The sequence below is a fragment of the Podarcis vaucheri genome (genome assembly GCF_965113315.1).
Source record: "Podarcis vaucheri genome assembly, chromosome: 12".
Classification (NCBI taxonomy): domain Eukaryota; kingdom Metazoa; phylum Chordata; class Lepidosauria; order Squamata; family Lacertidae; genus Podarcis; species Podarcis vaucheri.
Genome location: NC_138750.1, coordinates 56,917,225 through 56,930,432, shown reverse-complemented (window position 1 = coordinate 56,930,432; position 13,208 = coordinate 56,917,225). Strand labels below are relative to the sequence as shown.

Genomic DNA, 13,208 nt, shown 5'->3' with positions numbered 1-13,208 from the left:
GTTAGCCCGACTGAACGTTTCTCCCCCAGCTTTTGTCAAGGAGCAGCTATCCAAACATCCCCAGAAACAATAGATATTGCAGATGTTCTTTGAATGCCCCAGACACAGTAGAACGTATCCTTTTCTACTGTCCATCGTACAACCACCTACACAAACACACGCTATCCCCTCTTTTTGGGTAGTCTAACATCACGGCACAATGAAAATACCAGATTCTATCTGTCTGACATTACCCCAGATGCAACTGCAAGGATAGGGACGCAGGTGGTGCTGTGGGTTAAACCACAGAGCCTCGGGCTTGCCGATCAGAAGGTCGGCGGTTCGAATCCCCGTGACGTGGTGAGCTCCCGTTGCTCAGTCCCTGCTCCTGCCAACCTAGCAGTTCGAAAGCACGTCAGAGTGCAAGTAGATAAATAGGTACCGCTCTGGTGGGAAGGTAAACGGCATTTCCGTGCGCTGCTCTGGTTTGCCAGAAGCGGCTTAGTCATGCTGGCCACAGGACCCGGAAGCTGTATGCTGGCTCCCTCGGCCAATAAAGCGAGATGAGCGCCGCAACCCCAGAGTCGGCCACGATTGGACCTAATGGTCAGGGGTCCCTTTACCTTTACCTTTAACTGCAAGGATGGCTGAGCTTTTATCAATAGTTTCTCAAGAGCAGTGAATGGCACTGTTTAGTGGGAAGAAACTCCAATGAAAATACTTGTTATTACAAGGATTATTTATTATTATTATTTACATGGCTGTTTATTTGTATTTTTTATTATTGTTATGTTGTTGTTGTTTAGTCGTTTAGTTGTGTCCAACTCTTCGTGACCCCATGGGCCAGAGCTCGCCAGGCACTTGTGTCTTCCATGGCCTCCCACAGTTTGGTCAGACTCATGTTTGTAGTTTCGAAGACACTATCCAACCATCTCATCCTGTCGTCCCCTTCCCTTGTGCCAACATCTTTTCCAGGGAGTCTTCTCTTCTCATGAGGTGGCCAAAGTATTGGAGCCTCAGCTTCAGGATCTGTCCTTCCAGTGAACACTCAGGGCTGATTTCCTTCAGAATGGAGAGGTTTGATCTTCTTGCAGTCCATGGGACTCTCAAGAGTCTCCTCCAGCACCATAATTCAAAAGCATCAATTCTTCGGCGATCAGCCTTCTTTATGGTCCAGCTCTCACTTCCATACATCACTACTGGGAAAACCATAGCTTTTACTATACGGACCTTTGTTGGGAAGGTGATGTCTCTACTTTTTATTATACATGGGTGTTTTTAGGATTGTCTTTATTTGTAATGCCTAATAAAGGTACGGCGAAGTAAGCATCATGGACGTGTTGTAGAATACATCTCTCTCCACCCACCCACAAAATCCCACAAGGCAGGGAGGGGGCCGCTTCTTTCAAGACTCTTTACAGAGTTGGTCAGGCTCTAGCCACTTCTGCAAACGTTTTTGAAGAAATCTCGAGGGATAATGAGATGATTCAGTAGAAGGCAGCTCCATATGCTCCTATATTCCCATGGGGCTGATTACAGAAATTCACCTTATCATCCTGGAATGCGGGAGCAAGTAAGAACAACAGAGAGGTAAAGGAGCACTGACACACCCCAATTTTGCACAGATGTCAGGATGGAAAACAGTGTACCCTGTGGCTCAAAGGGGGTTCTCCTCCTAAACTAGATACAGTGGTACCTCGGGTTAAGTACTTAATTCGTTCCGGAGGTCCGTTCTTAACCTGAAACTGTTCTTAAGCCGAAGCACCACTTTAGCTAATGGGGCCTCCTGCTGCTGCCGCACTGCCAGAGCACGATTTCTGTCCTTATCCTGAAGCAAAGTTCTTAACCTGAAGCACAATTTCTGGCTTAGTGGAGTGTGTAACCTGAAGTGTATGTAACCCAAGGTACCACTCTACAAATAAAATCAAAGACAGCTTTTCTGGACAGGGGAAAAGGCCAGTTTCATCAGTGTCGGAGGCCCTGGAATTTGGTGCGTACCTGACAGATGTTGTAGTGCTCAAAGAGGGACAGGACGCCGATGTCGCTGCGGCCGGAGACACCTTTCAGGAGGGTGATGTTGCCGTTCCCAGAGTCCAGCTCCATCACATCGTTGAAAACGTTGGACACGGCTTGGCCAGTCAGGAGCAGGTTGACTAGTTCCTGGTTACCGCAGAAGAAAAAGGGGCTCTTTGAACAGACACTGGTCTAGTAGGAAGAGCTGGTGCTCATGTTCTAGGAAGAAGCAAGGGGGTCTCCTCCTCCTTCTGCAACAAGCTCCCTTGCAGGACCAGAAGAGGCATGAAAAGGGCAGAGGAGAGGTTGGTTGCACATGGGCACAGTCTCCAATTTCTTGGGGAAAGCCTTGGAGAGAAGGGGACTTAGACAGCTGTGGGGAGGTGGGGATTTTCAGTCCCAGCAACTGATTCCTGAGGATGAGCTGCTGTGCTCATTAAGGCCTGACACTCAGCCAAGTCTCTGAAAATCCTGTTTTTGCTAATAAAGAACTAACTCCAACTTTGAACGGTGTGATTTACTGCCAGCTGGTTATTTGGCAGTGGGTGCCATGGGCAGCCCTCCCCCCAAAGTTCCATCTCTCTGCCCTCTCCCAAATCAGCCCCTCCCCCTGCAGACAGAGAGAAAGTTTTCCAAGGGACCTGGAGGAAAGTTGAGTCCAGCAGAATTAGTCCTAGAACAGGGGTCGGCAAAGTTTTTGTGGCTTGGGCCGGTTCACGGTCCCGCAGACGCCGCGGTGGGCTGGAGTGCGTGTGTGCGCGCGCACGCATGCGCAAACACTATTTCCGGTGCTCCTTCCGGTGCGGAGGAGGCGTGCACAGCTTCCTGACAGTAAGAGCTGTTCGACAGTGGAATTTGCTGCCAAGGAGTGTGGTGGAGTCTCCTTCTTTGGAGGTCTTTAAGCAGAGGCTTGACAACCATATGTCAGGAGTGCTCTGATGGTGTTTCCTGCTTGGCAGGGGGTTGGACTCGATGGTCCTTGTGGTCTCTTCCAACTCTATGATTCTATGATTCTATCCCATTGGCTGCAAGAGCTTCCCGCAGCCAATGGGAAGCTGGACAGCGTTGCGGAAGGCGAAGGCGGTCTCTGCTCTGCTCTGTGCCAGTTTAGCGTGGTGCACGGGAACCAACCGAGTGGGTGACGAGGGTCCCCAAGTGGGCAGCGGGGGTCCATGGGCCAGTCAAGTGACCCCCATGGGCCACTTGTGACCCATGGGCCTTCGGTTGCCGACCCCTGTTCTAGGACTAATTCTGCTGGACCCAACTTTCCTCCAGATCCCTTGGAAAAGTTTCTCTCTGTCTGCAAGGGCAGGGGCTGATCTGGGAGAGGTCAGAGAGATGGAACTCTGGGGGGAGGGCTGCCCCAGTTCAAAGTTGTAGTTCTTTATTAGCAAAAACAGGATTTTCAGAATAAAAAAATTCCTTCCAGTAGCACCTTAAAGACCAACTAAGTTAGTTCTTGGTATGAGCTTTCGTGTGCATGCACACTTCTTCAGATACACTGAAACAGAAGTTGCCAGATCCTTCTATATAGTGAGAAGGTGGGGATGGGTATTACTCAGAAGGGTGGTGGGAATGGGAGATTGGCAGATAGCTGAGATGAGCCTGTTGACAACTCTTAACGACTGCAATAGGTCTTACAGGAAAAGGCAAGGGGTGAGAAGGTGAAAATTAGTCATGTATAATGAGATAAGAATCCAATGTCTTTGTTCAGACCAGGTCTCTCCATGGTTTTAAGTTTGGTAATGAGTTGCAATTCAGCAGCTTCTCTTTCCAGTCTATTTCTGAAATTCCTTTGCAGTAAAACAGCTACTTTGAGATCTTGTATAGAATGTCCTGGGAGATTGAAGTGTTCTCCTACTGGTTTCTCTGTTTTGTGATTCTTGATGTCAGATTTATGTCCGTTTATTCTTTGGCGTAAGGTTTGGCCTGTTTGTCCAATATAGAGAGCTGAAGGACACTGTTGGCATTTGATGGCATACACAATGTTAGACGATGAGCAATTAAATAGTCCCAAGATGGTATGTGTGATGTTGTTGGGGCCAGTAATGGTGTTGTCCGGGTGTATGTGGCAGCAAAGTTGGCATCTGGGTTTATTACAGGCTCTGGTGCCAGTGTCCGTGTTAAATCTGGTTGTAGTATTATTGTCTGGTTGTAGTATTATTATGTAGGATTTTCAGAGACTTGGTTGGGTGTCAGGCCTAATGAGCACAGCAGCTCATCCTCAGGGATCAGTTGCCGGGACTGAAAATCCCCACCTTCCCACAGCTGTCTAAGTCCCCTTCTTGCCAAAGGCTTTCCACAAGAAATCGGACACTGTGCCCATGGTCAACCAACCTCTCATCTGCCCTTTTCATGCCTCTCCTGCTCCTGCAAGGGAGCTTGTTGTAGGAGGAAAACCCCTCGCTTCTTCAGCAGCCTGACTCATCCCTGCCTCTTGGCCTCCTCTCCTGCTTCAGCTTCTGCCTTGGATTCTGGACTTCTCTCTGCCACAGATTCTCCCTGCTCACTAAGCCTTGTTACCTCTTCAGCTTCTGACATCTCCTCCTCCTCCTAGGCTTCTCCCGCTGACCCCTTGTCGTCGTCCCACCACCAACCCCCCAGGCTCTGAGCTTTTTCCCTTTGGGGTCCCCCCAGCTGGTTTCTCCCACCATTCCTCTGCGTCCAACCAAACCATGACAACCGCTCACAAAATTCACCCCCGACATACAGTGGTACCTCTGGATTATGAACGGAATCCGTTCTGGAGCCCCGTTCGCTTCCTGAAGTAAACGTAACATGCAGGTGCGCGGGTCGCATTTCACCGCTTCCATGCATGCGCGTAAGGTCATTTTGAGCATCTGCGCATGCGCGAGCAGCAAAACCCAGAAGTAACACGCTCCCTTACTTCCGGGTCGCCGTGGAGCGCAACCCGAAAATATTCATTCCGAAGCTACTTCAACCCGAGGTATGACTGTATACATTTCGGCCCTGTCTCAGAGGCCTTTGCCATATTTACCTGCGTACAGTACCCGTGTGCGCCAATCAGCCGGTTTGTGATCACATCAAAATCTCCACGTACTCTAGGGTGGGATGATAAAAATGAAGGCAGCAAAGTTAGATCGACTGAAGTTCCCACCAAAAGGGCACATCAAAAAAAATCATAAAAATGGGTCTAGTCCGGGGGTCAGCAAGGTTTACTTCCCCTGGGCCAGTTCACTCCAGCAGAGATCCCTCCATGGGCAGGATTGCGCTCATGTGTGAGCGTACATAGCCACAATTTCCTGTGCCTGCGCAGACGCGATTTTTGGCATCCGAGCATGCGCAGACGCGATTTCCAGCACCGCGGAAGCGAGTCCCCACGCCGCGCTGCGCCGGTTTAGCACAGCGTGCGGGGACTCTCCGAGAGGGTGGCTCGGTTTGGGGGTAGCTCATGGGCCAGTTAAAGACCCCCGTGGGATGCTTGCGGCCCATATTTTTTGCTCCATAAGACACACCTGACCATAAGACGCACCTAGTGTTTAGGGGGGGGTGCAAGAAAAAAAATATTCTTTAAATGGAGCGCTGAGCAGAGCCTGTATGCATCCCAGGCTCTGCTCAGCGCTCCCCTTCACGAGCCACGTAGAGCATGTTTGCGGCTCTTGGGGGCTTTTCCCTGAGGAGGGAGAAGGGACTGACTGGCTGCCCTTCTCCCTCCTCAGGGAAAAACCCCCAAGAGCCGCACACACGCTCCATGTGGCTCGTGAAAGGGAACTCTGAGCAGAGCCCCCTGCCTGCATTTGCTCCATAAGATGCACACACATTTCCCCTTCCTTCTTAGGAGGGAAAAAGTGTGTCTTATGGAGAGAAAAATATGGTAGGATGCCTACCTGGCTTCTCCAATATTTTGGAGACTGGGCCAGGTTCCGTGACATTCTAGGAGATGGCTCTCAAATTCTGCCATGGGTGTGCAAAGTCCTATTATAAGTGTGTGCACCGTTCAACCCAAGTGCATTTTGCATTGCTGCTGCACACTTTAAACCAGCCTTAGCCAATTTCTTGCCCTCCAGATGTGTGGATTTCAGCTCCCTTCAGCCCCAACCAGAATCCAAAACATCTGCAGAGCACTAGACTGGTGAAGACTGCCTTAAACCCTTTTGATATATATATGCAATTATTAAGTGAAGACTCTGGAGGAATCTGGGTGATTTAAGAAGGGCTGAAGCTGAAAATCCTCCCCCAACGTCAAAGTGATAGAATCCATAGGCCTCCTCTATCTCTGTAAATAAAAGACTTCATTCAAAGAACAAGGCCACAATATCTTTTCATTGTCAACATGAGTATCCGTAGAAAGTATTGAGGAAGTTACCATGAGTACTAAAAAAACCCAAAAAAGAGCCTTTATCACGGGAAGGGCATTCAAAGAGCATGTTTCAATTTTTAAAAGATGATAGCTTATAAAATAAAACAATATTCTTATTATTTTAGTTACATTAATGACCGGAACTGTTTTCAGAGCTGAACTGACAAAGCAGAACGTCAAATAATGAGCAAAGAGAAAATATCACTGCACACTTTCATGGGGCTTCAGAAAGAACCACCTTTGGCTACTGGCCACGGTTTTTCGCTGAGGGAACAATCGCACTCTGGAAACCCCAAACCTTTGCTAGAAACAACTGACCGGTGCAACCTGCGTCAATTAGGGGCTGTGGGATGTTGAGTCTGGACAATAGGAGGAAGTTTCTAATTCCATCTTTGGGTGCAAACGGTCTGGGAATCTTGAGTTGTACCTAAGACGCCCACAGAGGAGTGACATCTGCGCTTCGCATCATTTCTGAGAGTGAGGAAGCCATCAAGGACATGGGATGGAGACGGACGGCTAAGCTTGGGTTGTATTGAAATCCCCTGAGTAGTCTCCATTAGGTACACGTAACTTGGTGAGGAGCCAGCCAGGCAACCTATCAAGACAGGCCAAACGTGAACAACACGGGAGCTGGGTCCATTGTTTCGCCCTCCTGCTGCCCCGAATCCAGGCAAATTACAGTGGTGTCCCGCAAGACGAATGCCTTGCAAGACGGAAAACTCGCTAGACGAAAGAGTTTTCCGTTTTGGAGGTGCTTCGCAAAACGAATCTCCTATGGGCTTGCTTCGCAAGACGAAAATGTCTTCCCTTCAGCCTTGCGAGTTCCTGCGGGTTTTTTCCCCTTCCCCCCCTTTTTCTAAGCCGCTAAGCCGTTTATCAGCTGATCCGATAAGCCGATAAGCTGCTAAAAGCCGCTAATAGCGCTAATCCGCTAATCCGTCAATGGGCTTGCTTCGCAAGACGAAAAAACCGCTAGACAAAGAGAATCACAGAACGGATTCTTTTCGTCTTGCGAGGCACCACTGTACAGTGGTACCTGGGGTTACACACGCTTCAGGTTACAGACGCTTCAGGTTACAGACTCCGCTAACCCAGACATAGTACCTCAGGTTAAGAACTTTGCTTCAGGATGAGAACAGAAACCGTGCGGCGGCAGCAGGAGGCCCTATTACCTAAGTTGGTAACACAGGTTAAGAACGGTTTCAGGTTAAGAACGGACCTCCGGAACGAATTAAGTTCTTAACCCGAGGTACCATTGCAATTAATCTGAGCACACAGAGGCGAAAGAGGAAGAGGGAAAGAGCCTCACACTTCGTTCTTCCTCCTTTGGTTCGGCGCACTTTTCACGAGACAAAATAATGACCCCCCTCAACACCTCACAAGCAAGGGTGTAGTAAGTGGATTGGCCAGTGCTGGATTTGTGTATAAGTTACACAAGCTATAGCTTAGGGCCCCGCTCTATTGGGGGCCCCCCCAAAAAGGAGAAAAAAACCTGGATGTACATTTCCAAAATATAAGATAAAAAACAAATAAAATAAAACCTACATACAGCAACAGTGTTTTGTGTTGTGTAGGCTCCTATGATGTAAGTAATGGGTCCCGCCCATTAGTGGACTACTATGGTGATATTGATATTATATAAAAAATGCATTGTATTAACTACAATGATAACACTTAATTTCATCTTAATAAAGCTATTTACAATTATTAGTACAGTGGTACCTCGGGTTACATACGCTTCAGGTTACAGACTCCGCTAACCCAGAAATAGTACCTCGGGTTAAGAACTTTGCTTCGGGTTAAGAACTTTGCTTCAGGATGAGAACAGAAATCGTGCTCCGGCGGCGCGGCGGCAGCGGGAGGCCCCATTAGCTAAAGTGGTGCTTCAGGTTAAGAGCAGTTTCAGGTTAAGAACGGACCTCCGGAACGAATTAAGTACTTAACCTGAGGTACCACTATAGTTTGCATCATATATTTACACCTATTATTATTTCATGTTACAGCAAATTTTTAGAGACTAGATTATGAGTCTTTGTAAACTGTGTTTCTAAAAGAACTTTTGTTATTGCCAAATGCCAATGTGTTTGCATTATTAAGTTTCTGATGAATAAAAAAAAAATCATTTTAAGTTAGAGCTTAATAATTATTTCACTATTAATATACTTCTTCTTAATTGTATTTCAGTTCAACAATTACGTTGATAAAATAAATATTTAGTTATGTGCAAATGGCTTTAGATACATACTGGGTCCATAAATTACCCTATAGCATATATTCAGCACAAAAAACAGCAACAGCTGGACATATAAAGGACCCCATTGCCTTCAGTAGCTTAGGGCCACATCAAACCTAAATCTGGCCCTGGGGGTGGGATCAAGAGACATTGTGGTCACTCAGGGAAGGCCCCGAGGATGCCGCTGTCCCCAGGATGCCTGAAAAGCATTATTCCCTCATCTGAATCTGCCCGGGCTTTGAGATCTTCAAAGGAGGCCCTTATCTCAGTCCCACCACCTTCACAGGCACTCTTGACGGGGATGTGGAACAAGGCCTTCTTGGTGGTTGCTCCAACTCTGAAAATCATGGAGAAGCTAGACTTGCTCCTTCTTTGTTGTCCTTCTTGCTGGCAGGCGAAGAAGACCTTGTACCAACGGACTTTTGAGAAGGGACTGTTTTGGCATTCTGCTGTTTTCAGTTATCATTATTGTCACTAGTGTGTTTTTTTTAGCGGATCTTTTAATGTTATTTTAATTCCAATAGTGTTTCCTCACACCTTAATGACTGTCTCTGCTATGCTTTTGGATTCGGTTTTATTTGCGCTAGGCACCCTGAGCCACCCAGACAGGGGGAAAGGGGAAGGGCAGAAATATAATAATCATTATTTAAAAAATTCTCAGAGTCCCTTGTCAGATGGGAGCCAGACGGGGCTCCCCCACGTTCCATGACGTTAACGGACAGAAAGTAAGAGAGTTGACTTCAGGGGAAAACCCTAACTTACAGACACAAAAATAAACCATCCTCCTCTCCTCCCTGCTCTCTCCCCCCCCAAAACCTTTTTTAATTGTAGATTTTCCTACTCCCGGCCGCTTAAAAAGCAGAGGATGCCACGTGTGTGTGTGTGTGTGTGGAGGCCTGGCAATTCTGCAGTTCCTCTCCATGTGGCGAGCTTTCAGTGCTCCAGGGCTGACCTCACACCCCTTTCTTCATGGCAACAGACTGTTAACATTAGCAAAACACACACAATTACGGGGTTGGTGACAGAAATAGGCCGTGGGTGGGGGAGAAAAGGTCTTAAAATAATTGCAAGGGACGCTTCTAGGAAACGGCAGCCTGGGCACAAGGGATCTCCGAAGGGATGTTCTCCTTGGAGATGTACATGCGCCACCATTAATGGGTTTGGTCCAATGGCATGCAAGACAGGAGAGCCCAGCAGCCACATGCCAAGTGTATCTTTTACGGGTTTCCCCAGCCACTCTGGGCGGCTTCCAACAAAGATTAAAAATACACTAAGATGTCACACATTAAAAACTTCCCTGAACAGGGCTGCCTTCAGGTGTCTTCTAAATGTCAGGTAGTTGTTTATCTCCTTGACATCTGATGGGAGGGCGTTGTACAGGGCGGGCGCCACTACCGAGAAGGCCCTCTTCCTGGTTCCCTGTGGTTTTGCTTCTTGCAATGAGGGAACTGCCAGAAGGCCCTCGGCGCTGGACCTCAGTGTCCGGGTAGAACGATGGGGGTGAAGACGCTCCTTCAGGTATACTGGACCGAGGCCGTTTAGGGCTTTAAAGGTCAGCACCAACACTTTGAATTGTGCTCGGAAACGTACGGGGAGCCAATGCAGATCTCTCAGGACCGGTGTTATGTGGTCTCGGCGGCTGCTCCCAGTCATCAGTCTGGCTCCCGCATTCTAGATTAGTTGTACTTTCTGGGTCACCTTCAAAGGTAGCCCCACGTAGAGCCCATTGCAGTAGTTCAAGCGGGAGATAACTAGAGCATGCACCACTCTGGCGAGACATTCTGTGGCCAGGTAGGGTCTCAGCCTGCGTACCAGATGGAGCTGGTAGACAGCCGCCCTGGATACAGAATTAACCTGCGCCTCCATGGACAGCTGAGTCCAAAATGACTCCCAGGCTGCGCACCTGGTCCTTCAGGGGCACAGTTACCCCACTGAGGACCAGGAAGTCCTCCACACCTGCCCGCCCCCTGTCCCCCAAGAACAGTACTTCTGTCTTGTCAGGATTCAACCTCAATCCATTAGCTGCCATCCATCCTCCAAAGGTGAAGATCTTCCTGTATCTTTCTTCCCTATTCCCCTGTGGCCTGCAAAGCTGGTGTGTATTCTAACCTGCAATTTTAGCTCGGAATGCATACTTCTGACTGCCAATCTGACTCATTTTGCTTTTTCCATAAGCTTGCCGGTAACGTACGTTTTCTAACCGGCAGTTCCGAAGCACGTTTTTGCATTCTTTGTAACACCGCACGGAGGTCTCGTTTACAGTTAAGCAGCATACACATTTTGTTAAATACAGTGGTACCTCAGGTTACATACGCTTCAGGTTACAGACTCCGCTAACCCAGAAATAGTCCTTCAGGTTAAGAACTTTGCTTCAGGATGAGAACAGAACTCATGCTCTGGCGGTGCGGCAGCAGCAGGAGGCCCCGTTAACTGGTGCTTCAGGTTAAGAACAGTTTCAGGTTAAGAACGGACCTCCAAAACGAATTAAGTACTTAACCCGAGGTACCACTGTACAGTTAATAATAAAAAAAAACCATTTAGAAGATCCAAGCTACGGCTGCCGCCTTGCATGCAAGACGCAAAAGGCCAGGGTGTGAAGATTGAGATGCAAAATATCCGGAACACCACGCAGTGCTAATAGAAGGGAGCTGTCGGCAGCCCACACAACAAAAGCTGCAAATTTCAGGGTGTGAGCACTTGTATTAATTTGAAGGCAGTGTGAGTTGAGGAGGAATTTCTCCTACACATTATAGAAACGGCAATGGGATAAACATATGTTTGAATGCACAGCAAACTTCTGAACCGTGCAACGGAAGCCCGGTTCCCTTCAGGAGGGAGGTGGGAACATTTTCAGGAAGGTAAGAGGCCAGAGAGAGAGAGAGAGAGAGAGAGAGAGAGAGAGAGAGAGAGAGAGAGACCTGGCTACTGAGGCAGATTAAGAGGCTATGAAGCACATTTTCCACGGATTAGAATAGATTGCTCTTAATGGACCAAGCAGCCTCCCCAATTGACCTTCTGTGTCCCTGAGACTTGGAGCTGTTTTCTCAAGGCCATTGTTTTTTGGCCTGTTTTCTTTTCTTGTTTTTAATGATGCTATATATTCCCGATTAAACACATAAGCAGCCATTGTTTGCTCCATCATCCCCAAAAGCAAAAAAAGTTTCAGAGGGGAAAGTTAAAAAGCTCCGAGAGTTTTCTGGGAGTCTAAGCTGGGATGGGGATCTGTGTTCCAAACACGCTTGATTCCGTATTCAAAGAAGAGGAGGGAGGCCAGGAGGGAGTTATTCCGAGTCGCGGGCTCATGATACTCACGGCCCCAAAATGCCATGCTAACTGTCTTGTCCGTTAATCCTCTAGCAAAGTGTCTTTCCTTACGACAGGTGGCCTATGCCCGCCTTAGCTGATGGCAATCTCCAGAGGCTCTCCTCTTCCACAGGAAGCAGCTTGACAGAATCACAGAGAGTTGGAGGGGACCCCAAAGGACATCTAGACCAACCCCTGCAACGCAGGAACCTCAACCTCATACTGAGTCAGACCGCTGCTCCATCCAGCTCAGGACTGAACGACTGGCAGCGATTCTCCAGGGCTGCAGATGGAGCCACTCTGTGTCCTAGCTGGAGATCATAGAATCATAGAATCATAGAGTTGGAAGAGACCACAAGGGCCATCGAGTCCAACCCCCTGCCAAGCAGGAAACACCATCAGAGCACTCCTGACATATGGTTGTCAAGCCTCTGCTTAAAGACCTCCAAAGTAGGAGACTCCACCACACTCCTTGGCAGCAAATTCCACTGTCGAACAGCTCTTACTGTCAGGAAGTTCTTCCTAATGTTTAGGTGGAATCCTCTTTCTTGTAGTTTGGATCCATTGCTCCGTGTCCGCTTCTCCGGAGCAGCAGAAAACAACCTTTCTCCCTCCTCTATGTGACATCCTTTTATATATTTGAACATGGCTATCATATCACCCCTTAACCTCCTCTTCTCCAGGCTAAACATGCCCAGCTCCCTTAGCCGTTCCTCATAAGGCATTGTTTCCAGGCCTTTGACCATTTTGGTTGCCCTCCTCTGGACACGTTCCAGTTTGTCAGTGTCCTTCTTGAATTGTGGTGCCCAGAACTGGACACAGTACTCCAGGTGAGGTCTGACCAGAGCAGAATACAGTGGCACTATTACTTCCCTTGATCTAGATGCTATACTCCTATTGATGCAGCCCAGAATTGCATTGGCTTTTTTAGCTGCCGCGTCACACTGTTGGCTCATGTCAAGTTTGTGGTCAACCAAGACTCCTAGATCCTTTTCACATGTACTGCTCTCAAGCCAGGTGTCCCCCATCTTGTATTTGTGCCTCTCATTTTTTTTGCCCAAGTGCAAAAAAATGTTGAGATGATGGGGATTGAAGCTGGAACCCTTTCCGCATGCAGGGAAGAGCGCAACAAGAGCCTGTTGGAACAGGCCAATGGCCTGTCTTGTCCAGCATCACGGTGGCCAATGGGAAACCACAGAGCACAGAATCAGAGAACCATGGTGTCAGGGGACGGCCATCGGAACAGGGGAGGAAGGCAGGGGGGCCGTTGGGATACAGAGAGCCTCCGAAACTCCTAAGAAGCAGCTCCTCTTTCAGTGATGGGAAAAGCCACACCTCCAGTGGAGAAGAGAGGGAAGG

At 48.3% G+C, this 13,208-nt stretch overlaps 1 protein-coding gene across 2 annotated transcripts in view; it reads right to left on the bottom strand.

The window, feature by feature from the left end:
* The window catches only part of MINDY4 (MINDY lysine 48 deubiquitinase 4), a 97,853-nt gene that overhangs the window by 23,482 nt on the left and 61,163 nt on the right, over positions 1 to 13,208 (bottom strand). For both annotated transcript variants that reach the window (XM_082192289.1, XM_082192290.1), the window contains exons 14-15: positions 4,991 to 5,054; positions 1,978 to 2,139 (exon numbers count right to left, since the gene is read on the bottom strand). In XM_082192289.1, coding sequence (XP_082048415.1) covers positions 1,978 to 2,139; positions 4,991 to 5,054 — 226 coding nt within the window. The remainder of the gene's footprint in view (positions 1 to 1,977; positions 2,140 to 4,990; positions 5,055 to 13,208) is intronic.